The following is a 24,110-nucleotide window of genomic DNA, read 5'->3' as shown; positions in this document are numbered from 1 at the left end:
CTGTATACGTACGGCCTTTACTAAACGAATTGAGAAATTGTGGCGATTAATTAATTAATTATGGACACCAAGAAAAATAATCAATATACAAGTCATGGTGAAAGTTAATATGCACAAAAACAATGATGAAATCTAATTACAAAAGTACATAAAATAAATAATAAGAGAATTATGCAAAATGATTGATTGAATTAAATAAATAAAAGATATTAAAAAAAAGGTTTTAAAGAAATTTCAAAGGATTTTATCTAAAAATGATTTTGAATTAATGATTTCAATTTATTTACTTACAAAAAAAAAATCAGTTTATTTTCTCAATTTCAGTTATATTCAATTTTCAAAAAAGTTATTTACACTTCAATTTTCAAATAATCCCTAAGACTCCAATTTTCAAAATAAATTTCAAAAATCCAGTTTTCCCTTGAACAATTTTTAATTTTTATTTGGTGACGCCTGTGATATGTTTTGTGCTCTTTATTATACACTGACTCTATTTTTATGATAGCGCATTGCTCATTCGTGGCACAAGTATGCATCCACTCTCATTCTGGTCATTCTCTATGCATGTTCTAATTCCCATATGTGCACGGTCGATTTGAGTATCCGTTGATTTTCTTATTGATCGCTACGTCAGCTTCATTTTATTAGTAGAGACCTGACTTTAGGGACTTAGAGGGGTGTTATGGTCTTTACCGTACCTTCCCGATAAGTAACTTGACCCTCGAACTCGATCCGGTTTTTCACAGACCACTTTTTCCAAAATAAGGAGTCACACTTAGGGTTTTCTTTCTTATTTTGTTTACCCTTTTAAAAATAAAACAAAAATAAGTGACGACTCCAAGTCATTTTCAAACAATAAATAAAATCAATTTTTCAAATAAAAATCGAGTTCACTATCGAGTGGAAAACGCATGAGCCGAAATGCAGGGTCCACAATAATATTTTATCAATAGAATAAGAAGAATATATTTATATAGTGAAAAATATATTTTTTATTTTTTTTTTTTTTTACATTTTAAAGGGTACGGGTATATATACAAGCAAGTGAAAATAAACAAGGAATACGTAATAGCACATAATTAGACAACTCATAAAGTTATAATAATCAAGTAACACAATCAAATTAGCCTATAATCGTAAGATTGATCAAAACATACCCATGGTTACAACAATACAAATTTTGACCACTCATGAATATAAATATAATGAAAAAAAGGATAATTTTTTAAGCCGTTAACATGATATGCATGTTGAACTTCATAGAAAAATTGGTAATTTAACCTAATATCAGACCTTGGTTTGGTGGAAAGTCTCGCGTTTGAGCCGCCTACGTATTTGTAAGTCCAAAAAGGGTTGTATAAAACTCCAAATGCATTATCTTTGGCATGCCACCCTTCTTTATATTCAACCTCTTCAATCGAGTTAGCTCAAAAACAGAAATATCTTGAGTTGAGGAAATCCATTTGCAGATACTTCCATTTCCTCTCCAAGGTACTACTCCTCCTTTAATCTAAGAGTTAACAAATTTGGCAGCTTCTCCAAGGTGGCCACACCATCATGGTCGAGACCTGAGGCTTCTAAAGTCAGATTGGCGAGACATGGTGGGAACTAAAGTACATCAGGTAGTTTGCGTATACGGCCCTTCATTTCCAGCTTAAAGAGATGGAACCATGAATTCATGACTAGGTGTGGAATCCTGGGGGCATCTGATGCCTTAAGATACAAGGATTGAAGATTGTCCGAGCTGGGCGATGGAGTGCGAGAACTCAACTCCTTCGGAGACAAAATTTCCTTCTATCTTCAATTTCTGAAGGCATGTTGACATGCTCGAGTCATTTCATTTCCACTTATTGACCCTTATGCCTGACAATGTCCTGAGATTTTGAAGAGTTTCAATCCGCAGGAGCATATCATCCCTTCTTCCATCCAAGGAAAGATGCCTTAGATTTTCCATTCTCCAATCACATCGGGTAGTTACTTGAGACAGCTTGTATCCATTGTCTGCAAACTCCTTAAATTGCCTATAGATGTTGGAAGAGTTTCTAAGCCAGTTCCCCTTAAGCCCAAATACCTTAAATGAGTAAGTTTCCCAAATGAGCTGGGCAGGCTTCCAATTTCTATGCCTTCAAAATCTAGCACTCTAAGCAGTTTGAAACATTTGCTAATAAAATGAACTTGTGGCATCCCAAAACTTCCACTGTCTAATTTGAAAAAGAGGAGAGTGCGAAGGTGCGGTGTTGAGTGTTTAGTGGCAGCATACCTATCAAAATCAGAGTAAACACCATATGAATGATGCCACCAGATTAATTTAGAGCCGACAACACCAGTTGTTTCAACAACCAAACGTATATCTGGCCTGGTGGCCCACTGCAGACGGTGCATGCTTAGGCCAAGAGCTTGATTTTCCAAGGAGCTGCCCATGGCACAGCAGTACATTAATTAATAATTCAAAATGCATTTTCTTTTTCTTTAATGCATTTGTCCAGTTTCTTCCAGGAAATGTAGCTCAGCAAAGCTAGCATACATAATACTACAAACTCTGTTGGAAATCAAGCCAGCATCCTCTGTTTACTTCCCTAATTAGTGTAATGTACAACCTTTATTATAATTGATTTAGGAGTAATTCTAGCAAGGTAGTTTATTCACTTTCCATGTAAGAGTAGTTTATTCACTTTCCATGTAAGAGTAGTTTATTCACTTTCCATGTAAGAGTTTATTCACTTTCCATGTAAGGAAAATTCCATTCCGGAATTGTCTCATATCTGTAGGCTATTTATTTATGCTTTCATTCATTGTAAAAAAAAAAAAAAAAAAAAAAAAAAAAAAATCATAGAATGAATTGAGGTGTTCCTCCATAGTTTGTCTTCAAATTCTTCATATTTTTCTTCAAATTCTTCAAACTCACAAATCAAACACCAAAAATTATAGCAAGAAGTCATAAAATGTATCCAACGAAGTTTACTGAAAACCAGTCTTGTATTTGTCTCATGTTAGTTAGACTGGCTAATTTAGGTTGGTAATTTTGTTACAAATATTCTTAAAGTCGACTTTATGCTCTTCAGTTTTTGGATTGGTCTCGAAGATACAAGATTATTTTTAGTGAAATTAATTTCCTCTACAGTAATATCAAACTAATCAAAATAAAATTTTGCATCAACAAAGTGAATTCAACTTCAATGAAAGGCCTACAGTCTATGTCAATCTTCTACCTTCTCAATGTTTATAAAAGAATCCTACCTGAAGGATTGAGTGAACGTAGTTTTCGATGCAAGCAGCAAGCGGGGCAAGATCAAGTGTTGCGGTTTGATGAATTGAAGGCCTGCTCTTTCATCACAGCCATCAAGTTAGCAAGCCTGTTTTCAAGTTTTTTATTTATTTATTGAAAGTTCGTTATTATCATTGAAATCTTTTTACCTGTTTTCAAGTGTTTGTTCTTATTGAATTTTATTATTATCGAGAGGTTGTTATTATCGTAATGCAATCTTTACTAGTACCAGCTGATTCTCTAGATTTGCCTTAAACTTCCCAACAATACAAATGGGAGTAGACTATGAACTCAAAAGCACCATGACCACCTAGTGGTTTGGGTGCACGACCACCTAGTCATACATCTAAACCTCCAACTAGGCCATAGACTAGGGGAAAGCCTATGCGTGCCACCACCATACTAGAGCACTTTCATTTATATTTTTTATAATAAAATCAAATATGAGAAAATCATTTTTCAACTAAAAATAACTTAAAACTATGTTGGATTCTCAAAAATTAAGAAAGAAAAAAGATGTTAAGAAATTTTTTTTTTCAGGTTTGATTTTATTATAAAAAAATAGTAAAAATAAATAAATAAATATAATTAAAATTAGTAAAAAATTTATGTAATTTGAAATTATTTAATCTTCATGTAGAATAATAAAAAAAGTGTAATAAGTTTGAGGTAGAACATAAAAAAAATTTATTAACTTCAAATTTTTTTTCTTCAATCATTTCAGCTTAAAAACAAAGGCACACGATATGGAAAAAGGAGGATGATATGGTGGTGGCTTTCCCCAGTGTATGGTGTTGGTACAGGTTTAGACACACGAATGATAGGATAAGGAGGATGAATAGATGGAGGTGCTGGTGGAAGACCTGGTGGTGGTGCACCAGGACAACTGGATTGGCTATGTTGCTTTTGAGCTCATGGCCACCTCCCCTTCGTACTTTGCCGCTGGCTCCTTCATGCATTGAAGTCGACCCTCCTGCGATGTCCATTTGGTTGCTGAGAAACGAAAAATAAATAAAAGAAAATTACAGAGTATATTTTCTTGGTTTGCAACGCTCAAAGCAATAGAAGTCCCAGGGGAGTATTTGACACAACAATTTGTAGGATTAATCTTACCAAGAATCCATGGGCCAAGAAGGTGTCGTCCCTCATCCGTGAAGCAACAGTAGTTAACAAAAGGTTTGACATGTTCTTTCACATCTTCTTGAACCCTTTCTCTGAAGAAAGAAGTGGGAAGAAAAAAAGAGAAAAGAATCAAACAACAAGATTCATGACAACAGCAATTTTCACCCTCCCCCATTTGGTTGCTGAGAAACAAAGAAAACAGAACCAAACATGCTTTCTTTTTCTTGAACCCCACAATTTGAGACCATGCAGCTGTATACAAATATTTGGTTCCCCCGATTCCCTACACTTTCTTACCAACCAAACACGACCCTAGCCTTGTAACTTATTGATTGTTATTCATGGTGAGATACCGTACAAAAGGATGGATTTTCTCCCAACTTAAGAGATGGGTGAATAAAGCAGTATACCAAGAAACCAAGAAATGAATGGATTCAGTATCAGAAAGATTACGAAGAAAGAAAAGAAAAGAAAAATCAAGAAAGAACTGAAGATTCTTCTTATTGGCGTAACCCTTACGATTGCATGGGCCTGAAGAGGTTGAAGTTGGAAATTGCGATACTCCAAGTTGTCTTTAATGGCCATGCATTCAGCCGCTACCACCATGAACTGTTCGGGGGATCAATGCAAAGGATGGAAATCCATCTTCTCTCTCTCTCTCACTAGTTATCCTAAGTTTGGCTTCTCTATACTTGTGAGTCTTCTGTTGAAGATTGCAGTGACCAACCAAATATTGCCACGTCCACAATTTTTTTAAATCAAAATTGTATATGACAAATTGTATTAAAGTAAATTAAAAATGTTATAATAAGTGGTTCTAATATTTAATTTACTTTATTTCTTTTTTCTATTTTATATAACAGTTTTGATATTGTGGATGAGTGCAAAAATTGATCATCTACGTTCTAAAATTTCTGTATTTTTTTTAATTAAATGGTATTTAAGAGTAATTTTGAATTAATCAAATTAGCAAAATATTTTATCATTCTCATGGAGGGGTAGATAAATCATCTGCATCCAAAATAGTTTTAGACTAATATATCAATCGACCAACTTTCAAAGCTGAAACACAAATTATTATATTTTTTAAATGATCCTTATATAGGGTTTATCTTAATATTTAAATCAGTCTCTTCTAAATGAGAATAAGAGGAGAGTTGTCTTGGCCGTAATGAATTTCAAATATTTTCTACAATAGAAAGTGTTTTTTTTTTTTAGAATCTTATTTTAGTGTAATTTCTAATTAAATAGATTGATTTAATTTCATATCTCCTTCCTACTATTTGTTTTTTATTTATTAAGGCAAACCCAAGTGTATTCTTAATTGGGTATCAAGAGGAGACTGAGATTGTAATCGATAGTAATCTCAAGTGTATATGGCATAACAATGATCATGTAAAGCTAAAGTTCAAAGTATAAACACTTGAAAGAATTGCTCTTTAATATGAGATAGCAAAATATTACTACTATCTACAAAAAAATAATAATAAAAAATTATGTTGAATGCTGACTTTTTTTCTTTTTGCATCTAAATATCATTTTAAATACTTAAAAAGAAACTAATTATTTTTATTAGTGAATAATAAAAAGGTTTGTATAAGAAATTGTAACGTAGAAATATCTTTAATGACAACATTCTTACTAAAGCTTTTTTGAGAGAATCAAATAGTTCTTTATAAAGCATTATAACTAGTTTTTCAATTTCTTTCAAAATGTTTTAAAATTTTGATCAAATGTGAAATTTTCACAAAAAATATTGAAACATCCTGTCTTGAAGTATAGGCTAAATATAAAGTAGCAAATAGTTATCTTCCTAGCTATATAAAATAGGAAAAAGAACTATTTTAATAATGCATTTGAAAGTAATATTAAAAAACATTTATAATTCTTTTAACACTTGAATGATAAATTTTTTTAACTATTAAAAATATTGGAAAAGTATCATCTATGAAACGGACTTCCTTTTAAATATTAGAAATACTATAAATGCTTTCAAAAATTATTGTCAAACACACTAAGAGTATGTTTAATAATGATTTTAAAAAGTGTTTTTAATATTTCTAATGCTTCAAAATTTTTATCTTTCAAGTATTAAATATGTTAAAAACGCTTCGTAAAATCACTGTCAAACATACTATAAAATTAAGTATAACACCACTTATAATATTTTTAATTTACATTTTTGATAATATGTTATGTTATTAACATTAATGAAACTAAACCACTAAATCACTTCACACATGAGAAACATTAGTTGCAACCAATTGATAAATTACTCCCTAAGAATGTAATTTTTTTTTCCTCTAAGAAGCATATTATATGCTTTTAACACACTTTGTCAAGTACAATTTTGATTTTAAAAAATTGTGCACGTGGCAATGTTTTGTTGGTCACTGCAATCTTCAACAAAAGACTCACAACAGAGAAGCCAAACTCAGGGTCTGAATTTCGGTTTCCTGCCGACTATGCCCATATATATAACCGTCAAACCCCCAAAGTGATTTTGTACTGTAATTTTTCTCGAGAACCAAACACACCAAGTTCACCGAGAAGACGGATTTCCATCCTGTGCACCCATCACCACTGCCACGGGAACAGCAAGATGAAGATTTCCACGAACACTTCTACGTGGTAGCAGATGAATGCATGGCCCATGAAAACCAGTTGGAGTTTCGCAATTTCCGACTTCGACCTCTGCACGTCCATGCAATCGTAAAGGGTACGCCAATAATAAGAACAATTTCAATTCCTTGTTTTTTCTTTTCTTTTCTTTTCTTTTCTTTTCATAATCTTTCATACGCTGAATGCATGCATTTCTTGGATTCTTGGTATGAATTACAATGATAGCTTCATGTCAATGCTTAAACCCGGCTAGTCATTATGTTTGTTTGGTGAAGAAATGTAGGAAAGGGAAGGAACCAAAATCTTTGAATACTGTATGGTCTCAATTTTGGGGTTCTTCAAGAATAAGATAATTTGTTTAATGACAATTGCTATACCCAGTAACATTCTTATTTGTACAGAGAAAGGTTGAAGATGTGGAAGAAAATCTCAAACCTTTTTCCATCTGCTGAAGAGAATTGCTTCAAGGATGAGGGACGGCACCTTCTTGGTCCATATATAGATTTTTGGTAGGAGTGACTCTACAGATTCTGAGAAGTCAATCGGAAATCAAACAAATCATTCTTCACATACTTAATCTTGCTGTGGTCTGATCAAGCAGATGAAAAAAAATGAAGGAAAAGAAAAAGGAAAAGGAAAAAGAAAAAGAAAAAGATTGGGTTTTATTTAGATTTTAAGGTTTGGGATTTTGATCACTGAAGAGTTTGATTCTAGTGGCAGAATAAAATCAAGAAGTAGTCGTCCCTCAGTTAACAAAAGGTTTGAGATTTTCTTTCACATCTTCCACCTTCCTCTGAAGAAAGAAGTGAAAAAATCAAAAATCAAACAACAAGGTTCATGAGAACAGCAATTTACACCCTCCCCAATTTGGTAGCTGAGAAACAAAGAAAACAGAACCAAACAATTTATCCTTTTCATGAACCCCAAAATTTGAGACCATGCATTATTCAAATATTTTGTTCCCTCCAATTCCCTACACTTTCTCACCAGCCAAACACGACCCTTTAGCCTAGTAACATACTGACCGTGGTTTCAATCACTGACTAATGCTATTATTGTTATTCAAGGTGCGATACCTTGCAAATGAATGGATTTTTTGCCAACTTGAAGAAAGAAAAGAAAATAAAAAACAAGAAAGAATTAAAGATTGTTATTCTTATTGGCATAACTCTTATGATTGCATGGACATGAAGAGGTTGACGTTGGAAATTGCGAGTCCAAGTTGCCTTTAATAGCCATGCATTTAGCTACTAACACGTTGAAGCGTTCGTGGGGAGCTAGCTTCATCTTCGCGTAGCAGTGTTGATCGGTGCAAAGGGCGGACACCCATACATGTATAGAGATTAAGGGTTAATTTCCCTCGCACCTTCAGGTTCGTTGGTTTCAAATTTCTGGTATGGCACCATTATTACAAATGCGTTTGATAGTGATTCTATAAAGTGTTTTTGACATTTCTAATACTTGAACAATAAAATTTTTTAAATATAAAAAATACTAAAAACATTTTTTAAAATCACTATCAAATGCACTCTAAATACATTTATATATTATCTTTTTATCTAAAATCTATCTAAAAAATAAATTATATAAATAAAATAAATTTATAGGGTGTTCATCAACCAAAATTTAAAACCAATAATAATTAGATGACATACAACTAAGAAATTACCTATCTACTATTAATGAATCATCTAGTAAGTATTTGAAACGTTGATAGAGTAGAAGGAACACTCCCATAGTGGTCATCTTAATTAATAACATGTATTATGTTCTAACTTTAATGACATCACATATAAAGCACTTAAAGGCATGTTTTCCATTATCATGAAGTCAAATACGATCGCATCAATAGCCTTCTAGCCTTCCTCATTAAGGAGTTAAAAGAAAGCCCATTCATAGAGAACTCAAGTTCACTCACCATGTGAGAGGCATGGTAAGATATTAACTCTCTTCACTGAGTGAAACGCATGGTAAGATTTTAACTCTCCACTCAATACTTAATTACAAGAAAATCCAACAACAAAGGTTATGAGTCTTGGAGTAAGGAATAAGTCTTCATATTAGGATTAAGTATTTCTCTTTGGACTTTCATCTTTTCTATGGGAAAATCTTTTTTCATCATGTATTTTATAACATGCTTGAAAATGAACTATTATCATATATTTATCATGGAATGACTTTGCCATGAAATAGGAATTATGAGCTTTTGCTTGAGTTGGTCATTGAAATTAAACGTAACTTCTTTCTCCTTTGGACTATATTTCTTCTTTTGTACCTTTCCACCATCTCATACTTTTTTTTATTATTAGTTGTGTTAGTAGTTTTTTATGCACATTTAGTTTGTATTTTCTTCGACATAAGGATCCACCCTTCCTTTTGAAGACTCCAATTCTTAAGTGTTGGGATGGCTTCATGAGAATTTTGTAGAAATTGGATAGGTTCAAATGAGACATTACTTATCCTGAGACTTCTGTAGGATGAAAGTAGTCACTAAATAAAAATCCTTATAATGAATAGCAAGATCCTAGCTCCCATGCCATGAAAGGTAAACATGATTTGTTGGAGGATAAAAACAATGGTATCCTCTCTAATGTTCATTGTAGAGATGGAGGTTCAACTTCAAGCTTTATTCTTAGCATAATCACATGGACAAGGGAAAACAGTTGCTACCAAAGATAATATATAGAATTCAACCATACAATAATTAGGACAACTCAAGCATAAGTCTCAATCCAATAGTGTATTAATAACTGGAACCAAAGACAACCAGAGACTGAATAAGTAAGGTGTTATCTTCTTATTACATCAGTCCAGTCAGGAGAACCAACTTAATTCCAACTCCAAATCCACCTTTATCAAGCACTGTTATATATATATATATATTGGGGGCATCACCACCCACCATACACACCAGGCCAGTAGTAGTACAAGCACTGCATTATATTATCCATAATATCCAAAGCGCAACCCGCAAACTTTTTTATGCATAAACTAGGCATACTTATAATTGTAGTCAACCCCGCATCAAACACACCGAATCGATAGGACAAAGTACCTAGGGTCTCAGCTTTTAGAAAGCTTGAACCGGAGCATTCCCATGAGCACCCCCCACAATCACCAAGCTGAACCCACTATTAGGCCCCATTCAGAGGAGGCCCTTCACTTCCCCCCCTCCCCTCTCCTTATCCAGCAACTTTCCTCGTATAGGCAGCTCTGCCTGGTCGAAGCTCTTGGGACCGGCCAAGAAAAGAGTCAGATTGGCCATGCCATCCTCCAGCCTTCATAGGAGCTGGCAGAGATTGCCTCATTCCATTCCTACCAGAACCAACCGTCATGTTTGCCAGCTTCTCAGCTGCATCTGAAACTTCACGCTTAGTCCTATCCGCATAAATGGAAGCTGCAACATTTAACATTTTTTTTCAAGTTAGTTATGAAGGCAATTGCACTGGATTTTACTTGTTTATACAAAAACATTGTGAATGCATGCAGGAGCTAGGACATTTACTATTTTATCCCTCTTCCTTCTCATGGTAGAGAATTCTATTGAAGGTCTTTAACAGGACAAGGAAAATTAAGGCGTAATGCGTTTCTAAAATGTCATCCAACAACTACATTTGCATGAACCCAATAAAGCAGTCAAGGAGCTTACTTGGGCTGTTCCTTGCTGGTGGTCGATATCTTGGCTGCTTAGGAGAGCTCTTCAAGGATTTATCATTCTTATAAACATCCTGTGCTCAACATATCAAAAACCAAAGTCAAAGATTGGTGAAGAGAATATTCAGGACAAATAGAAACTAGATCATTCATATATATCTTAAAAGGCCTTAATAATTATTATAAAAACATAAGTCAGTTGCAGAGGTCATTGCTTTTGGTTAGAAACTACAATGATTTTCTAAAAATATAGGCGGGCCTTCACATCTTGAATATGTATCATATGGACAAAGGAAAAGGAAATTTTCCTTTTAGTATTGTCCTCGTCTAAAGGGAGACTCACCTGATTATTCATTTCCAGCTTGCGTTGAACACCTGTAAGAATTTTTGGAATAAAATTAGCATCATCTATTAAGTAGCATATTACATCAAAAAGAAAGCATGTCAACAAATATTGAAACAACTGCATTCTTCTTTAAGCTGTGGTGGAATCTGGCATTGTTTATGGCATAGACAACCATAAACCTTTTTGTGAACCATTTCCAATATCAGAGTCCTGGTGCCCAACAACAAATAAAACCCTACAACCGTCCCTTTCCCCATCTATCTAAAAAGATCTAGTGGACAACTTATACAATTGTAGCTTTAAACAAAAGGGAAATAAGAAATTCACACACTCCTGCACATGCACACGGGATCAGGTCACACCTAATCAAAAACTTGATCTAAAGACCTTAACTTCTTGGATCCACACCAAGCCACCATGGGATTAGACTCCCTCCAAACTAGTCATGTCCGCATGATATCAAGAGGATCAGTGATCCAGATCTTCCATATCCATATGGAGTTCCAAATTACTGTTTCTTTTTTCCTTACTAAGAAAAGAGTATACATGGACAGGGAATGATGTCAGAACAATAAGATATGGCCATGTATGGTATGCATAAGGAGGGGGTGAGATCTAATCAAATGAAGAGTTATGATGAACACATCAGATGACAAAACAATTATTGGGGTGATACAGAGATTTGGAGACACTTCCAACGTTGAAAAAGAAAAAAACTGTAGGAAATATCAGCTAAGATAAACTACTACTATAGCCAATTCCATATTTCAGACTTGTGGCAACATCAAAAAGACACTACACTCAAAGATATCATTAAATTCAAGATCACATCGTCATTTAGCAATAGAACTAAAAGGGGTATCAAATCCAATCTTAAGTATATCAGCTATAAAATTTAAATATCAAAATGACACACTACCTGTGACAAAAGCAGCATGTGGTTTTGCAGAAGAATAATTGCTTGTGGGCTTGGAATTAGATGTTGCCCTAGAATACCTCCTACCAGATTTCTGATCCAAAGCTCCCTTTGTTTCACCTGCAAGGTTAAGGAAAAAAATTCATATTCACACATCTCATCCAGAAACTGGAAAACCAAAAGCATTTCATCATCCAAAGTGCATCAAACATTGGTGGTACAGAAAAAGACACAAACCAGATGGGGGTGTCCTAGTCACAGCAGTTCGAGGACGAAGGGATGGTGGGACATAAAAGCAACTCTGCCACAAAAAGAACAGTGTAAATTAGTCAAATAACTGGCTATCACCACATCCTAAACTCAGAGAAAGGCAACAATGCATATTGCTAGATCGGACACTATATCATTGAATAAATTCCCAAAAAGAATACCTGGAAGAAAGGATGCTGAAGAGCCTCCAAGGCTGTTGGCCTCTTGCAGGGATCCCATGAACAAAGTGACTGCATGTTTAAAAAACAAAAAATAAATAAAAGCTACTAATAACACAGCACACAATACACTCCCTTTTGCAGCCCTTGCCCCCCAGCACACACACAACACAATAACCAGCATCAGTTTATAGTTAAGAGTGAAACAGAAATAAGTTTGGAAAATATGTGAGGAAAAAAAGGATGAAGGAAACAGAGTTACTGATGCTTACAGTAATAAGGCTGATTGCATCCTCACTTGCAGATGGTATCAATACAGAGAGATGAATACTAGAAAACTGCAACCATGAAATTAACGGCAAAATTAATAGAATTGAATGGAGCTATCAACTGTTCAATATTACAAAGGTAGTGATTCACATATGAAAATCTTTATTGGTTCTTATTAAAGGTGCACCTATGCCAAGGACCTAGCTCGGTTAAGGCAAAAAGACTTTTGAGGGGCACTCCTCTTTTGTTACCACAGTTCCATTCTGTCTCAATGTTACCTCAAAATAGCTATGGTGCAAGCATAAGCACAAAACACCATAGCTGGTTCTCAAGTAATATGCCCAAGATGATTCTCTCTTGAAGGAAGTGAAAGAGGTAAAACCAAAAACAAAAAAAACAAAAAAAAAAAACAAAAAAAAAACAAAAAAAAACAAAAAAAAAAAAGGGAAAAAAATGGCCATGGCTCAAACATGTCAAAGTAGACAAGAATAGAAAGGAAAGGAGGTCAAAGTCAAACAAGGCATCCTTAGATGCATGCAAATATAGAATGCAAATGGCACATGGATTGCAGAAAAGCAAACATGTTCACATCTATAGAAGGTATTCAGACTTGCAAACTCGAACATTAATACCTCATCATCACGGTTTCAAGCACTTGTACATATTTAAGTTTTTCAAAAAATATGTTTTTCTCATCATCCCCACAAAGCATATCTCTGGTAAACCAAATGAGAACTTAACTCAAACATCAATACCTCATCATCATGGTCTCAACCACTTGTACATTTTTAAGGTTTTCAAAAAATATGCTTTTCTCATCATCCCTACAAAACATATCTCCGGTAAACCAAATGAGAACTTGACATCCACTTGGACACATGCATGGCATATGCAAAAATGCATATACAATACACAGAACTTACCTGTGGGAATTGGTAGTTGATAGCATTAGCAAGTTTAAGTCCCTCAGCCCATGAATTCCAAGTTGGACTGCCCATAACACTGCATATTTTGTAAATTTCATCTGCTTCACTGCACCAATAAAGAAAGAGAGAAAATTAATTCCAACAGTAGGTGAATAGCAAAATGATAAGAAGGTTCATACTTTTTTTTTTTTGTTTTTTTTGATAGATAAGAAGCAATTGTATTGAAAAGCGCCAAAAAAGGGTGCAACAAGGTACACATCATGTATACAACAGTCGCCAAAAAGTGCCAAGAGAAGGTTCATAATATATATCTGCCTAAAACACTCTTTCTATATGATATGCCTATCAAAGCAAATTTTCAACATACTAATATTAAATTTGTGTATAAGGATTAATAAATTGTCTAGATATGATACATAGTCCACCATTTTTCAAGCTATTTTTTTTGTTTAGTTTTACATCAAGAAGAAAGTGCAGGAGAAACAGTGTCTGTTGAGGCAAACTCACAAAAATATGTAACTGAGGACCAGCTTCTGCATTTCTTAAGCAAGTTAATTTGAATTGTTACCAACCAACCTGCATATCTATATCTATGAAAATTTTTAGAAATTACTAAGACCCTATGTCAAATTTTCCACGGTCAAATTGTTGTAAATCATTGCCCTTGCTCATAAGGTGAGGTGGCTTCAAGGTCTCGGTTTAGTGGTAGGATCTACCGCTAATCCAATGGGACATGTCTGAACAGGTTAATGACTTGAAAGACAGTCCAGATAGTTCCTTGTAATCCTTGCCGTACTATCACCCTCGGTATACTCTCGCCTCTGTCTGCCATGCTTTTCAATCAAGTTAAACCTCCTCAAGGTATCCTGTCATCTCAATATTGGAAGGGCTAAATTGCTACTGCAATGCCAGATTATCAAATTGAGAATGCACCTCCACTATTTAATCACAATATTAATTGATTTAGATCCTATAAAAAAATATATTTATTGATTTAGCCAATCCCTAAAAGAAAACCCTTATAAATAATTATATGACTACATGTTAGGCATAATTGCTCAAGATGCCATTATGGAGGAAATACATTATAACGGCCAAGAAAAGAGAATGAGCAGATGAAATCTTAGGAATTGCAACATAAAAGAAAAGAAAATTTTTGCCTGCACACACTTAGAGGGGCTCCCATATTTAAGCAAACTCAATAACTAATTTCAATTGTCACCTTACATTGGTAAACTAGAAAAGAGACAAATTAGTTAAAAGCTGGAAAAAATAATAAATTTAAATTTTTCTTATTGTAAAAAAACTATCAGAAATCCCTGGTGGTTGTTAGGTAAGAAATACAAATTTTTATTTTTTTTTTCCTTTGATATAAAACCACCACTTTCTACTATCCAAATTAATCAATAGTTTTATCAAAATTAGCACAAAATAAGATGTCACATTAATAACTAACTCCTATTGGGTACACAAGAAATGTGAATATATCTAGTAGATACATGTTTAAGAACCATAATTAATAGATATATGTTTTAAGAACTAATACCATATTCTACCGAGTCCTATACATTGATTTCCTGAATTACATATTAAATTCACTTGCATTATGATTTTTGAAATTAAAAACCAACCTCTTGAAATATTAATTTTATTTTCAATTATGTAAAATTAACCACGTGCAACATACACCATAACTAGTAAAAGCAAAAGGGAAAAACCAATACCTAGAAGGAAAGGGGAAAAAAACATTTACCTCGATCCTGGAAAGAGAGGACGGAGAGTAAACAATTCAGCCATGATAGCACCCATTGCCCACATATCTGGAGGGAAAAAATGGAAATAAAATTTCAGTGTCTACAGACAAAAATATGGATATTTTTTCAAACTTCATAAAATTTCAGTCTCTTTCCAACTATATACTGACCAACTGCAGAACCATATGTGGATGATTGAAGCAGCACCTCTGGAGCTCGATACCTGCCATGTCCATATTTTAGTGATAACAAAATACAACCAAATAATATCAGGGAGATTGAAATTTGAAGGACGCAACACATTAATAAAGGGGACAAACAAGTAACCCAAAAACACGTACCAGCGTGTAGAGACATATTCCGTGTATGGTGGTTGAGAATTGATCTCCCGAGCAAGACCAAAATCAGCAATTTTTATTACATCTTTTGTAACCAACAAGTTCTCTGAAAAGAAACATACAAGGAAGGAATTTTTATGGAAGATGCATTTTTTTAATCAGAATGGAAGATGCATATTTGAGAAACTATAACCCACATATAAATACAAAACAAAGTAAACATTAAAATTAAAAGAGCAAAGGCAAACATAAATTTTTTCCTGTCCGCTTTATTAAATAACCGACTCTACATTTTTTTGATCAAGTGAAGCGAAGAAGAAGAAGATTTCATATCACTTTATGAATTATACCTATTATATAAAGCTCAAGTTAATGCAAGATTAAAATCAGGGCATACAACCCCTAACACTCACCCACCCAACCCCAAACAATTTGAATCATAACAACAAAACAAATATATACAGAGAGAGAGAGAGAGAGAGAGAGAAGACTAGAAGATGACTCAATATACAAAATCAGAAATGAAAATCCCATCACCCAACATAGGATAATTTAACTTAAATTTAAAATAAAAATAATAAGACAGAGAGCAAGGAGAAAGGAGCAGAATAATGATGGAGTCATCTTTAAAACTTTCATCATACTGGGTGAGGCCCTTCACTTTCATTGTCAAGTGTTCAGGCAATCAAAGAATTGGAAGAAAACCAAATGCTACTCAAATGTTTTATGAGTTACAGAACCTAAGCAAATAGCGTTGCTAGATTGTTTTTTTGGAAAATAAACAGAAATATCTCAAATACATAAAGACCTAAATTTCCTAAAAGTTCATTCTTCTCAAGAATATCACATAAAAATTGTTTATCCCCCCACCCACCCCAGAAAAAAAGACTCCTTTTTTTATTGATAGGTAAAAAGGCAATTATTTTAAAAGCGCTCAGAAAAGGGGCAACAAAGCACACACAAAGTATAGAAATAGCACCAATAAGCAAGCGGGAAAAAAATATTAATAATTATTTTAAAAGAAAAAGGCATCTTTTTTAAATATCATCTAAGATGCATCCCCTTTCTCAGGAATAGATGATGGCAAAATATGGCTACCCATGGGAATTGAAATTTTTATGGCAAAATGAGCCTCTACTATAAAGCCTATCAAAAAAAATTAATGGCAATGCATCAGAGGATCTTCAATGGATATCTTATAAATATCATCCATCCCTAAATGAATCATCAACTAAATTGGAATTGTAGTGCTTGCTCAAAAAATGCATTTCTATGATTTTGGTCAAAAATCACAAAAGTAGCAGTCACCTGGCTTGAGGTCGCGATGAAAATATCCACGCCTGTGCATGTAAGCAAGACCTTGGAACACTTGAAAGCACCAATTTCGAACTTCAGTTTCCGAAAAAAGCTTCAACCGATCTTTCATTAGTTGGTAAAGGTTGCATTCCTGAAACAGACAAATGGCATTTATCATATTTAATAATAAGCACTGATGAAAACAATTTACTAGTTGATAGGGATATCACATACCATGTATTCAAACACAAAGTACAAAATATCATTTTCCCTAAAGACTTCCCTGAGCTTCACAATGTTTGGGTGGTTCATCTTTCTCAATGACTGCAAAAAGAAAAAATTTAAAACCATATACAGAAATAAAATAGCAATAATAAGAGCAGAAGTATAAACTGTTTTACCTTGACTTCTCTCAGATTTAAACATTCTTCCCAGGAATAATATTTCCTCTTCATCTTTTTTATAGCAACCTGTTGAAACAAAAGAACAAACCCTGACTTATATAGAATCAATTTCCTTCAGTTTCAAAGCAATAAAAACTATGAACATGCTGCTTACAACTTCACCAGTCTGCTTATTTATTGCTCGCCAAACACTTCCAAAAGTCCCATCACCAACTTCCTTGATTATCGTATACCTGTAGAGGCCAAAACTCTCAGACATATCAACACATTAAAATACAAATATTAACAAGCAAGTTCCATACAAGCCCACTCACTTATCCATTCTTCTTGTAGCACAAGGCACAGATTTCAACGGATTGCGGCTCTTTTGACTTATTTAAGAAAAGAATGAAGAACACATAGATGAATGTACGTCATATGCCTTCAGTTGATAACTCGTAGAAAACCCCTACAGAAAATAAACAAACTTCCTGGCTGGTCCAGCTGAATCCACCATTAATTTTCGAGGACAATGTGCAAGAGAGTGACACCAATACTTTTTTGATGGACAAGCTTCAGAGCCTTATTCAGAAAACATATTAAACCCACTGTTGGACGACAATAACAATGCATAGATTGCAGTAAAGATCGAGTGCAGAACATCCTGTGAGCAACTCAGAGACGGATCAGCGCAGAAAGACTCTTCTAGGTCAAAGAAGGAATCTCCGGTTCAAGATACAGTCGCCCAACACTACCAAAGAACTAAGAAGAATTATCACATTTATACTACTTCAAACTTCTTGCAGAATCTTCCGTTCAATTTGTGTCTCACCCTCTAAATGTAAGCCTTCAGCAGCAATGATGAAGGAATAACTAAGAACTACTAGGTCTTTGCAGATCCAATGCAACAGATTATCTAATTATCAACTGAGTAAGCAACTTCTCATTTGTTTACTTGCAGAATTTGGCCCTGTGGTAGAAGGGGAAGAGAGAGACATGGGAAAAGAGTTAGTTCTTTCTCACAAGAATAAAGTAATTACACCAATAAATATTCCTATAAAAAAAAGATTTGATAGCATAAAAATAGTATACCTCAGAAACTCAAGAAATTCTGAATGGATGTTGTATCAACAATGCACTACCAACAAAAGAATCTGTTAGGAAAGATGATAAGAAAGGTCTGGCCCAAAAAAAGTTAGGGAGTAAAAGGCTTACTTGGAGAACTGCACTAAAGATCCAACATCTATCTCAGAAAAAAATCGCATTAGGCCTGTTGTGCTGATCATCTAAGTAAAGCTGGGCACTAAGTGCAATTGACAAAAGAAACAAGAAGGAAATCTCCAAGGGTGAGAAACCGCCAGTCGAGCACTTCCTGGAATGAAAAAACTCGAAACTGGTGGCAAGTTGACCAGAAGCACACTTGCTCCATGTCTTAAGAAAGGAAAGTAAGTCCTCAAGATCTAAGTCCCGCAATACCTATCAGCAAAAACAATGTCAGCAAACTCATACCAAAATAATCAGATAGATAGCTAAACAAAAGCTGAGAGATATAGCAAATTGAAGTTCTGATGAAATACTATTAGTTGACAAGACATTACAAATGCTAAAACCCACAATAAGAAGATTACACAGAAAAGAGGCAACCATATCAGTATAAAGTCTCTATGACCATCATAAAAAGTTAATCATTGATACAAACTAGGTTTGTACAGAAAATAATTCAGTACAAGAATTAAATTAAACCAGGCAAATATGCGTTACTTATATTTGAAACATGTGATAATAAACACTGTCAATCACCAAAGAGTTTCTTGCAAGAACTGCTTCAACACTGTGACACATCACCTAAATTCTGTCCAACAAATTATTACCAGAAAACCATATAAACATGCTTTCTTTTATCAGAAACCATATTATTTTATAGGTTTTTTATCAGAAACCATATAAATATTATTTACTTTTACAGAAACATGTTATATGGAAAGCTGAACATGATTTGTGTTTGTGGATATGCAGAAAGTTAGATATAAGCTAAAAACTAGATCATTCAATTAAAAGTTATGAGCCAGCTCCTAGTGGAAAAAGGTCCTCTTTTCCAACTTATATAGAATAGGTTTATAAAATTTAGAGCGCAGATTTCCAATTTACACTAGAAGATCAGATTAAGCCAGACATTAACCCTGAAAAAAAATCCCTGTAGTGAAAGGGGATGCAACTCTATCACTGAACAAATAAAGAGATCCCTCAAAATTTGATCTGGCAACTCTTCCTCTTGGAAGGTCCTTCAGTTTCACTCTCCCCAAATACACCAAAAAAGACCAATCCGATCCAATCTCCAAACTGTTCTTTTCTTCTTGTTAAAAAAATAAAATAAAATTCTCTTCAATTTCAAAACAATTCACTACCATGTAAAAGAATCCAAACTGCACATCAGATCATCAAGCCAAACCCTAGAAACTAACAGATGCCCGAAGGAGGAGATGAACTTAATTACATTATCAGCTCAAAAGATGTATAATCCAACTTAGATAAAAATAAATAAATAAATAAATAAAACCCAAAGAATCCTCCTTTCTATCTAAAAAATAAAATAAAACAAAAACCCTAAAAATCAATTCCTGAACAAGCCAAACCCTAGAAACTAACAGATGCCCAAAGGAGGAGACGAACTTAATTACATTATCAGCTCAAAAGATGTATAATCCAACTTAGATAAAAATAAATAAATAAAATAAATAAACCCCAAAGAATCCTCCTTTCTATATAAAAAAATTAAAATAAAATAAAAACCCTAAAAATCAATTCCTGAATTTCTTGGAAAACACAATCTAAAAGCAAACGAAAAGAACCTAAAACCCAAACCAACCAGGCTGGATTTGACATCTTATTCAACTTTTCTTTAAATTTCTACCCCAATGCATCAACAAAGCACAAATCACATGCACGAAATCAAACCCTAAACGTAAAAGCCAACATTGTGGTAAAAATCAAAGAAGACTAATAACTCCATATTACATCCTAAATTAGAAAATAAACCCCATGTGATACATCATCTAAATCTAAATTTAAAAAATAAATAAATAAAAAATAAAAAACAAATCAAAACCACCAATATTGACCGTATTTTCTTAAATTTATTTTTAATTCAACGCCATAACAAACAAACTGAATCGCAGATCAAAGCAGATCCATCAAACCAAATCTTAACCGTAAACCAAAAATACCAAATCTTAAACCCAAAAACCATAAAAGGGGATCCAAATGCAGAAAGAATAAGCCGAAATCAAATAATAATAATAAGAAAATCTGATCCAATTTTTGTTGAATTCAACGGCAATCCAGCCCCAAAACATGCATCCCTAATCACAAACCAAATCAAATACCATACAAGCTAAGCCCCAACCCTAAAAACAAATCAATGAGAGATGAAATCAAAACCCCTAATTTCCCAAATGTCGTTTAATCTTTCTTCAAACTTGTTCCCCAATTGATCAACCAAACACAAACCAGATCCAATAACATCAAATCGTACTCCTAAAAACAAATCGATAGCATATCAAATTAAAACCCTTAAAATCCAACCCACCAAGGCCAGATTCCCAAGCTTTATTCAACCTCTTTCTTCAAATTTCCCCCAATTCATCCGCAAAACACAAACCCTAATCCGAAAACCAAATCAATAAGAGATGATCAAAACCCCAAAATCCAAACCATCATGGTCGGATTTCAGATTTTGTTCACAATCTTCCTAAAATCCCCACCCAACCCCCATCAAATACACCACCAAAACACAACCCAGATCCGAAGAAACCAGAGCTCAAACCCTAACCCTAAAAGACCCGGAAAAAGGATCCAAATTCAGAAAAGAAGGTCACGAAATCGACGGAGACCAAATCAGATCTGACAAAAAAAAGGGCATATTACCAGAAAGGAAAACGGCATAACCTCCCTCGCCGCGCGCGGGCAAAGGTCGACTCCAGAGCTCTCTCTCGCTCTAGTCCCCTCTCTCTCTCTCTCCTCTTCGTGTCTCCTCTCTCTTTGGCAATGAAAAATTCCCAATAATAAGACCCTTCGTTTTCTTTCTTTGTAGTCTCCACGTGGGAACGAAGTTACCTAATTTTAGGATTATTTCTTTTTATTTCATATTTATACTCCTCTCTCTCCTCAGTTCTCCTACCCTTGTCCATTTTACGTTTCGTGCGATGGAGGCCGCCGCTAAAGGAATGTTCCAGAAGTATTTCACAAAATAAATAAATAAAAATAAAAACAATTTTAAAAAGTAAGTGCATGATCAGCAACAATTCTATAAAAACAATTTTTAAAAATTATTTTTGAAAATTATTTTACCATATTTTGTAAAATAAAAATTTATTCAAAATTTTAAAATCTTTTTAATTTATTTTTAATATTTTTAAAATAATTTTTATGACTAATCTTTTATTTTATTTTTTAAAACAATTCTCATAAAGTACGTAAAAATAATTAAAATATATATATTTTTTTTTTTTTTTTTTTTTCAAGAACAAAATGCAGAAATCAATTTTTTAATTAAACAAATTCTAAATTTATTTTATTAAGTATATATGTCAAAATACATAAATTTTTAAAAACAATTTTCTATTTTTAAAAACAAAAACCCGTTTTTAAATCACACTTGGCCAAAGAGGCTCCTTGTTTCTAATGTAAATTCATTTTTCCAATGAGAAATCTATAGAGATTTATAAATTTGATTTTGTTTAATTATGATTCCTTGTTTAGGTATCTTTAAGCTTTAACCTCTTAACCTTTCCTATTATTGAGTATATGGGTTTCTCAAACAAGAATTTCAAAGCAAAATCTTCACTACCCTTTAGTGGTAGAATTTCAATTTGTGATTTAGAATTTTATTTGCTTATTTTTTTATTAATTTAATAAAATGAGTTTTATATTATTGGTTTTGTTTTTGAAAAAATTTAAATCTAAAATTTTCTAGAAAAATAATATTAAAAAAATGAACAAAAATACAACATATTTGAGTTATTGTCCTAATTTATAGTGAATTCTCATCTAAATTGCACCAGATTGATGTATTTTAATGTTTTTTTTAAGATAATAATCACCCAAATTATATAAGAAACTAGGTTAAGTGTAGTAACAAAGTTAAATCTTAAAATAAAAAGTTTAAGTAAAATACAAACAACCCCCTAACAATTCGAGTAAGAGTCATTCTTCAAACATCTCAACCTATTTTGGGAGAAATATATAAAATAGGGAGTTTGACAAAGTTTTAAATATCACAATAAAAAATCAAGAAAACCTTTTAAAATAAGAGTGTGTTTACCTGCCAGGATAGTCCAATTGACCAAGGTGAACACTAAGAAGTGTGGTCCCATTAAAAGTCTGTTGACAATAATTCTAGAAAGCACTTCTAATCTTTGTAACATTTGAAATTTTTATTGTTCAAATTGTTAGAAAATATAAAAATATTTTTTAAAAAATAATATTAAATGCGTTCTTAGAGTACGTTTTGTAGTAATTCTAGAAAGTATTTTTAACATTTTTAATACTTGAAATATAAATTTTTTCAAATATTAGAAAGATTAAAAATACTTCCTATAATTACTCTCAAACATACTCTAAGTGGCACATGATCTTGATTTCAAATCATATGACTAATGAGTGATGGTTGTTGCAAAACGGTAAGTATCCTAAAGTTTGGGTCCTCATGGAGAGTTCTAAGGGCACATGATCTTGAATTCAAATCATATGACTAATGAGTGCTGGTTGTTGCAAAATGGTAAGCATCCTAAAGTTTGGGTCCTCATGGAGAGTTCTAAGGGTTGGGTCATAAAAAGTTTTTCGGTTATAAAAAGGAAAAAAAAAAAAGTGTGTTTGAAGTGTTTTTAGTGAAAATACTTTCCTAGAAAGTATTTTGTAAAAAAATATTCATCTAGTATTTCTTCATAAAACACTATAAACGATTTTTTAAATATTATAAGTGATTTTTCAAAATTTTAAAAAAATTTCCTAAATTTTTCCAAATACTTGATTGTTTTTAAAAATACTTTTTAAACTAAAAGCGCTCCTAAAATCACTACTAAACAACCTCTAAATTTTGAACTATAATTTGTTTGTGTTTCTTTAAACAATTATTTTTCTAGTATATATTTCATTGGATGCCAAAAGTACTTTCACAACATCTTTCTTTTATGAGTTAATACTAATACTAATTGATTATTCATAAAAATGCTTTTTAATAAAAATATTAAAGGTAAAAGCGCTTTTATGGGAATCACTCTTTAAGGAGGCTCTTATCCATATAAAAATAACTTTAAATAATTATTTTTTTTTTAAATTTTATTAAATACCTAAATTTTAAAAAAAAAATGCTTACAAATATAATGAAGTATTTATAAAATCACTCTCAAATAACTTATAAATTATTTAATTTATAAATTATTTTATTTTCATAAAAAAATTAAATAAATAATTTAACACTCATTCCTATCCATGACTTGAAAAAATGTAGGTGGTTTGGTGGCGCCACCTCATCACCCACCAATCCTACGGCACAAGCTTCTTAAAAATATAAATTTTTAAAAGAAAAAACTATAAATAGAGGGCATAAAATGTAGTCCCACCAACCTCTATGGCTTATATTTAGTATTTAATACCATAAAAGTAGTGGATGCTTTTCTTGTTGGCCCTACTCAATAATTAGATGGCAATATTGGACCTTATAATTGATTTGATATTTCAATGCCCACATGATGACTGACAATTAATTTTATATATCATTCAATTATTCATG

The 24,110-nt window shown here is 32.9% G+C and overlaps 1 protein-coding gene across 1 annotated transcript; it reads right to left on the bottom strand.

The window, feature by feature from the left end:
* Positions 1–9,730: 9,730 nt before the first annotated feature.
* Positions 9,731–21,528, bottom strand: LOC104882706 (cyclin-dependent kinase F-4). Its single transcript, XM_010666916.3, has 19 exons — positions 21,245–21,528; positions 18,536–18,796; positions 18,413–18,458; positions 17,656–18,290; positions 17,496–17,574; positions 17,339–17,407; positions 17,172–17,261; positions 16,950–17,088; positions 15,645–15,747; positions 15,474–15,526; positions 15,303–15,369; positions 13,547–13,655; positions 12,626–12,691; positions 12,357–12,425; positions 12,163–12,226; positions 11,929–12,045; positions 11,007–11,038; positions 10,659–10,737; positions 9,731–10,406 (listed from the first exon to the last, which is right to left on the bottom strand). The coding sequence occupies exons 4-19, from the start codon at positions 17,661–17,663 to the stop codon at positions 10,192–10,194; spliced, it is 1,359 nt and encodes a 452-aa protein (XP_010665218.1). The 5' UTR covers positions 17,664–18,290; positions 18,413–18,458; positions 18,536–18,796; positions 21,245–21,528; the 3' UTR covers positions 9,731–10,191.
* Between the last annotated feature and the right edge of the window lie 2,582 nt (positions 21,529–24,110).

This window comes from Vitis vinifera, chromosome 2 (genome assembly GCF_030704535.1).
Source record: "Vitis vinifera cultivar Pinot Noir 40024 chromosome 2, ASM3070453v1".
NCBI classification, from domain to species: Eukaryota; Viridiplantae; Streptophyta; class Magnoliopsida; order Vitales; family Vitaceae; genus Vitis; species Vitis vinifera.
The sequence above is the reverse complement of the archived record's forward strand: the minus strand, read 5'-3'. Positions and strand labels throughout refer to the sequence as shown.

What these genes read in the sequence shown, in the direction of transcription:
- LOC104882706 (XM_010666916.3), bottom strand. An exon ending in GAATATGTCTCTACACGCTG is followed by an intron (nt 15,527 to 15,644) that starts GTACGTGTTTTT and finishes TGGACATGGCAG; the next exon opens with GTATCGAGCTCCAGAGGTGC. An exon ending in TCAACTACCAATTCCCACAG is followed by an intron (nt 12,692 to 13,546) that starts GTAAGTTCTGTG and finishes TCATGGTTGCAG; the next exon opens with TTTTCTAGTATTCATCTCTC.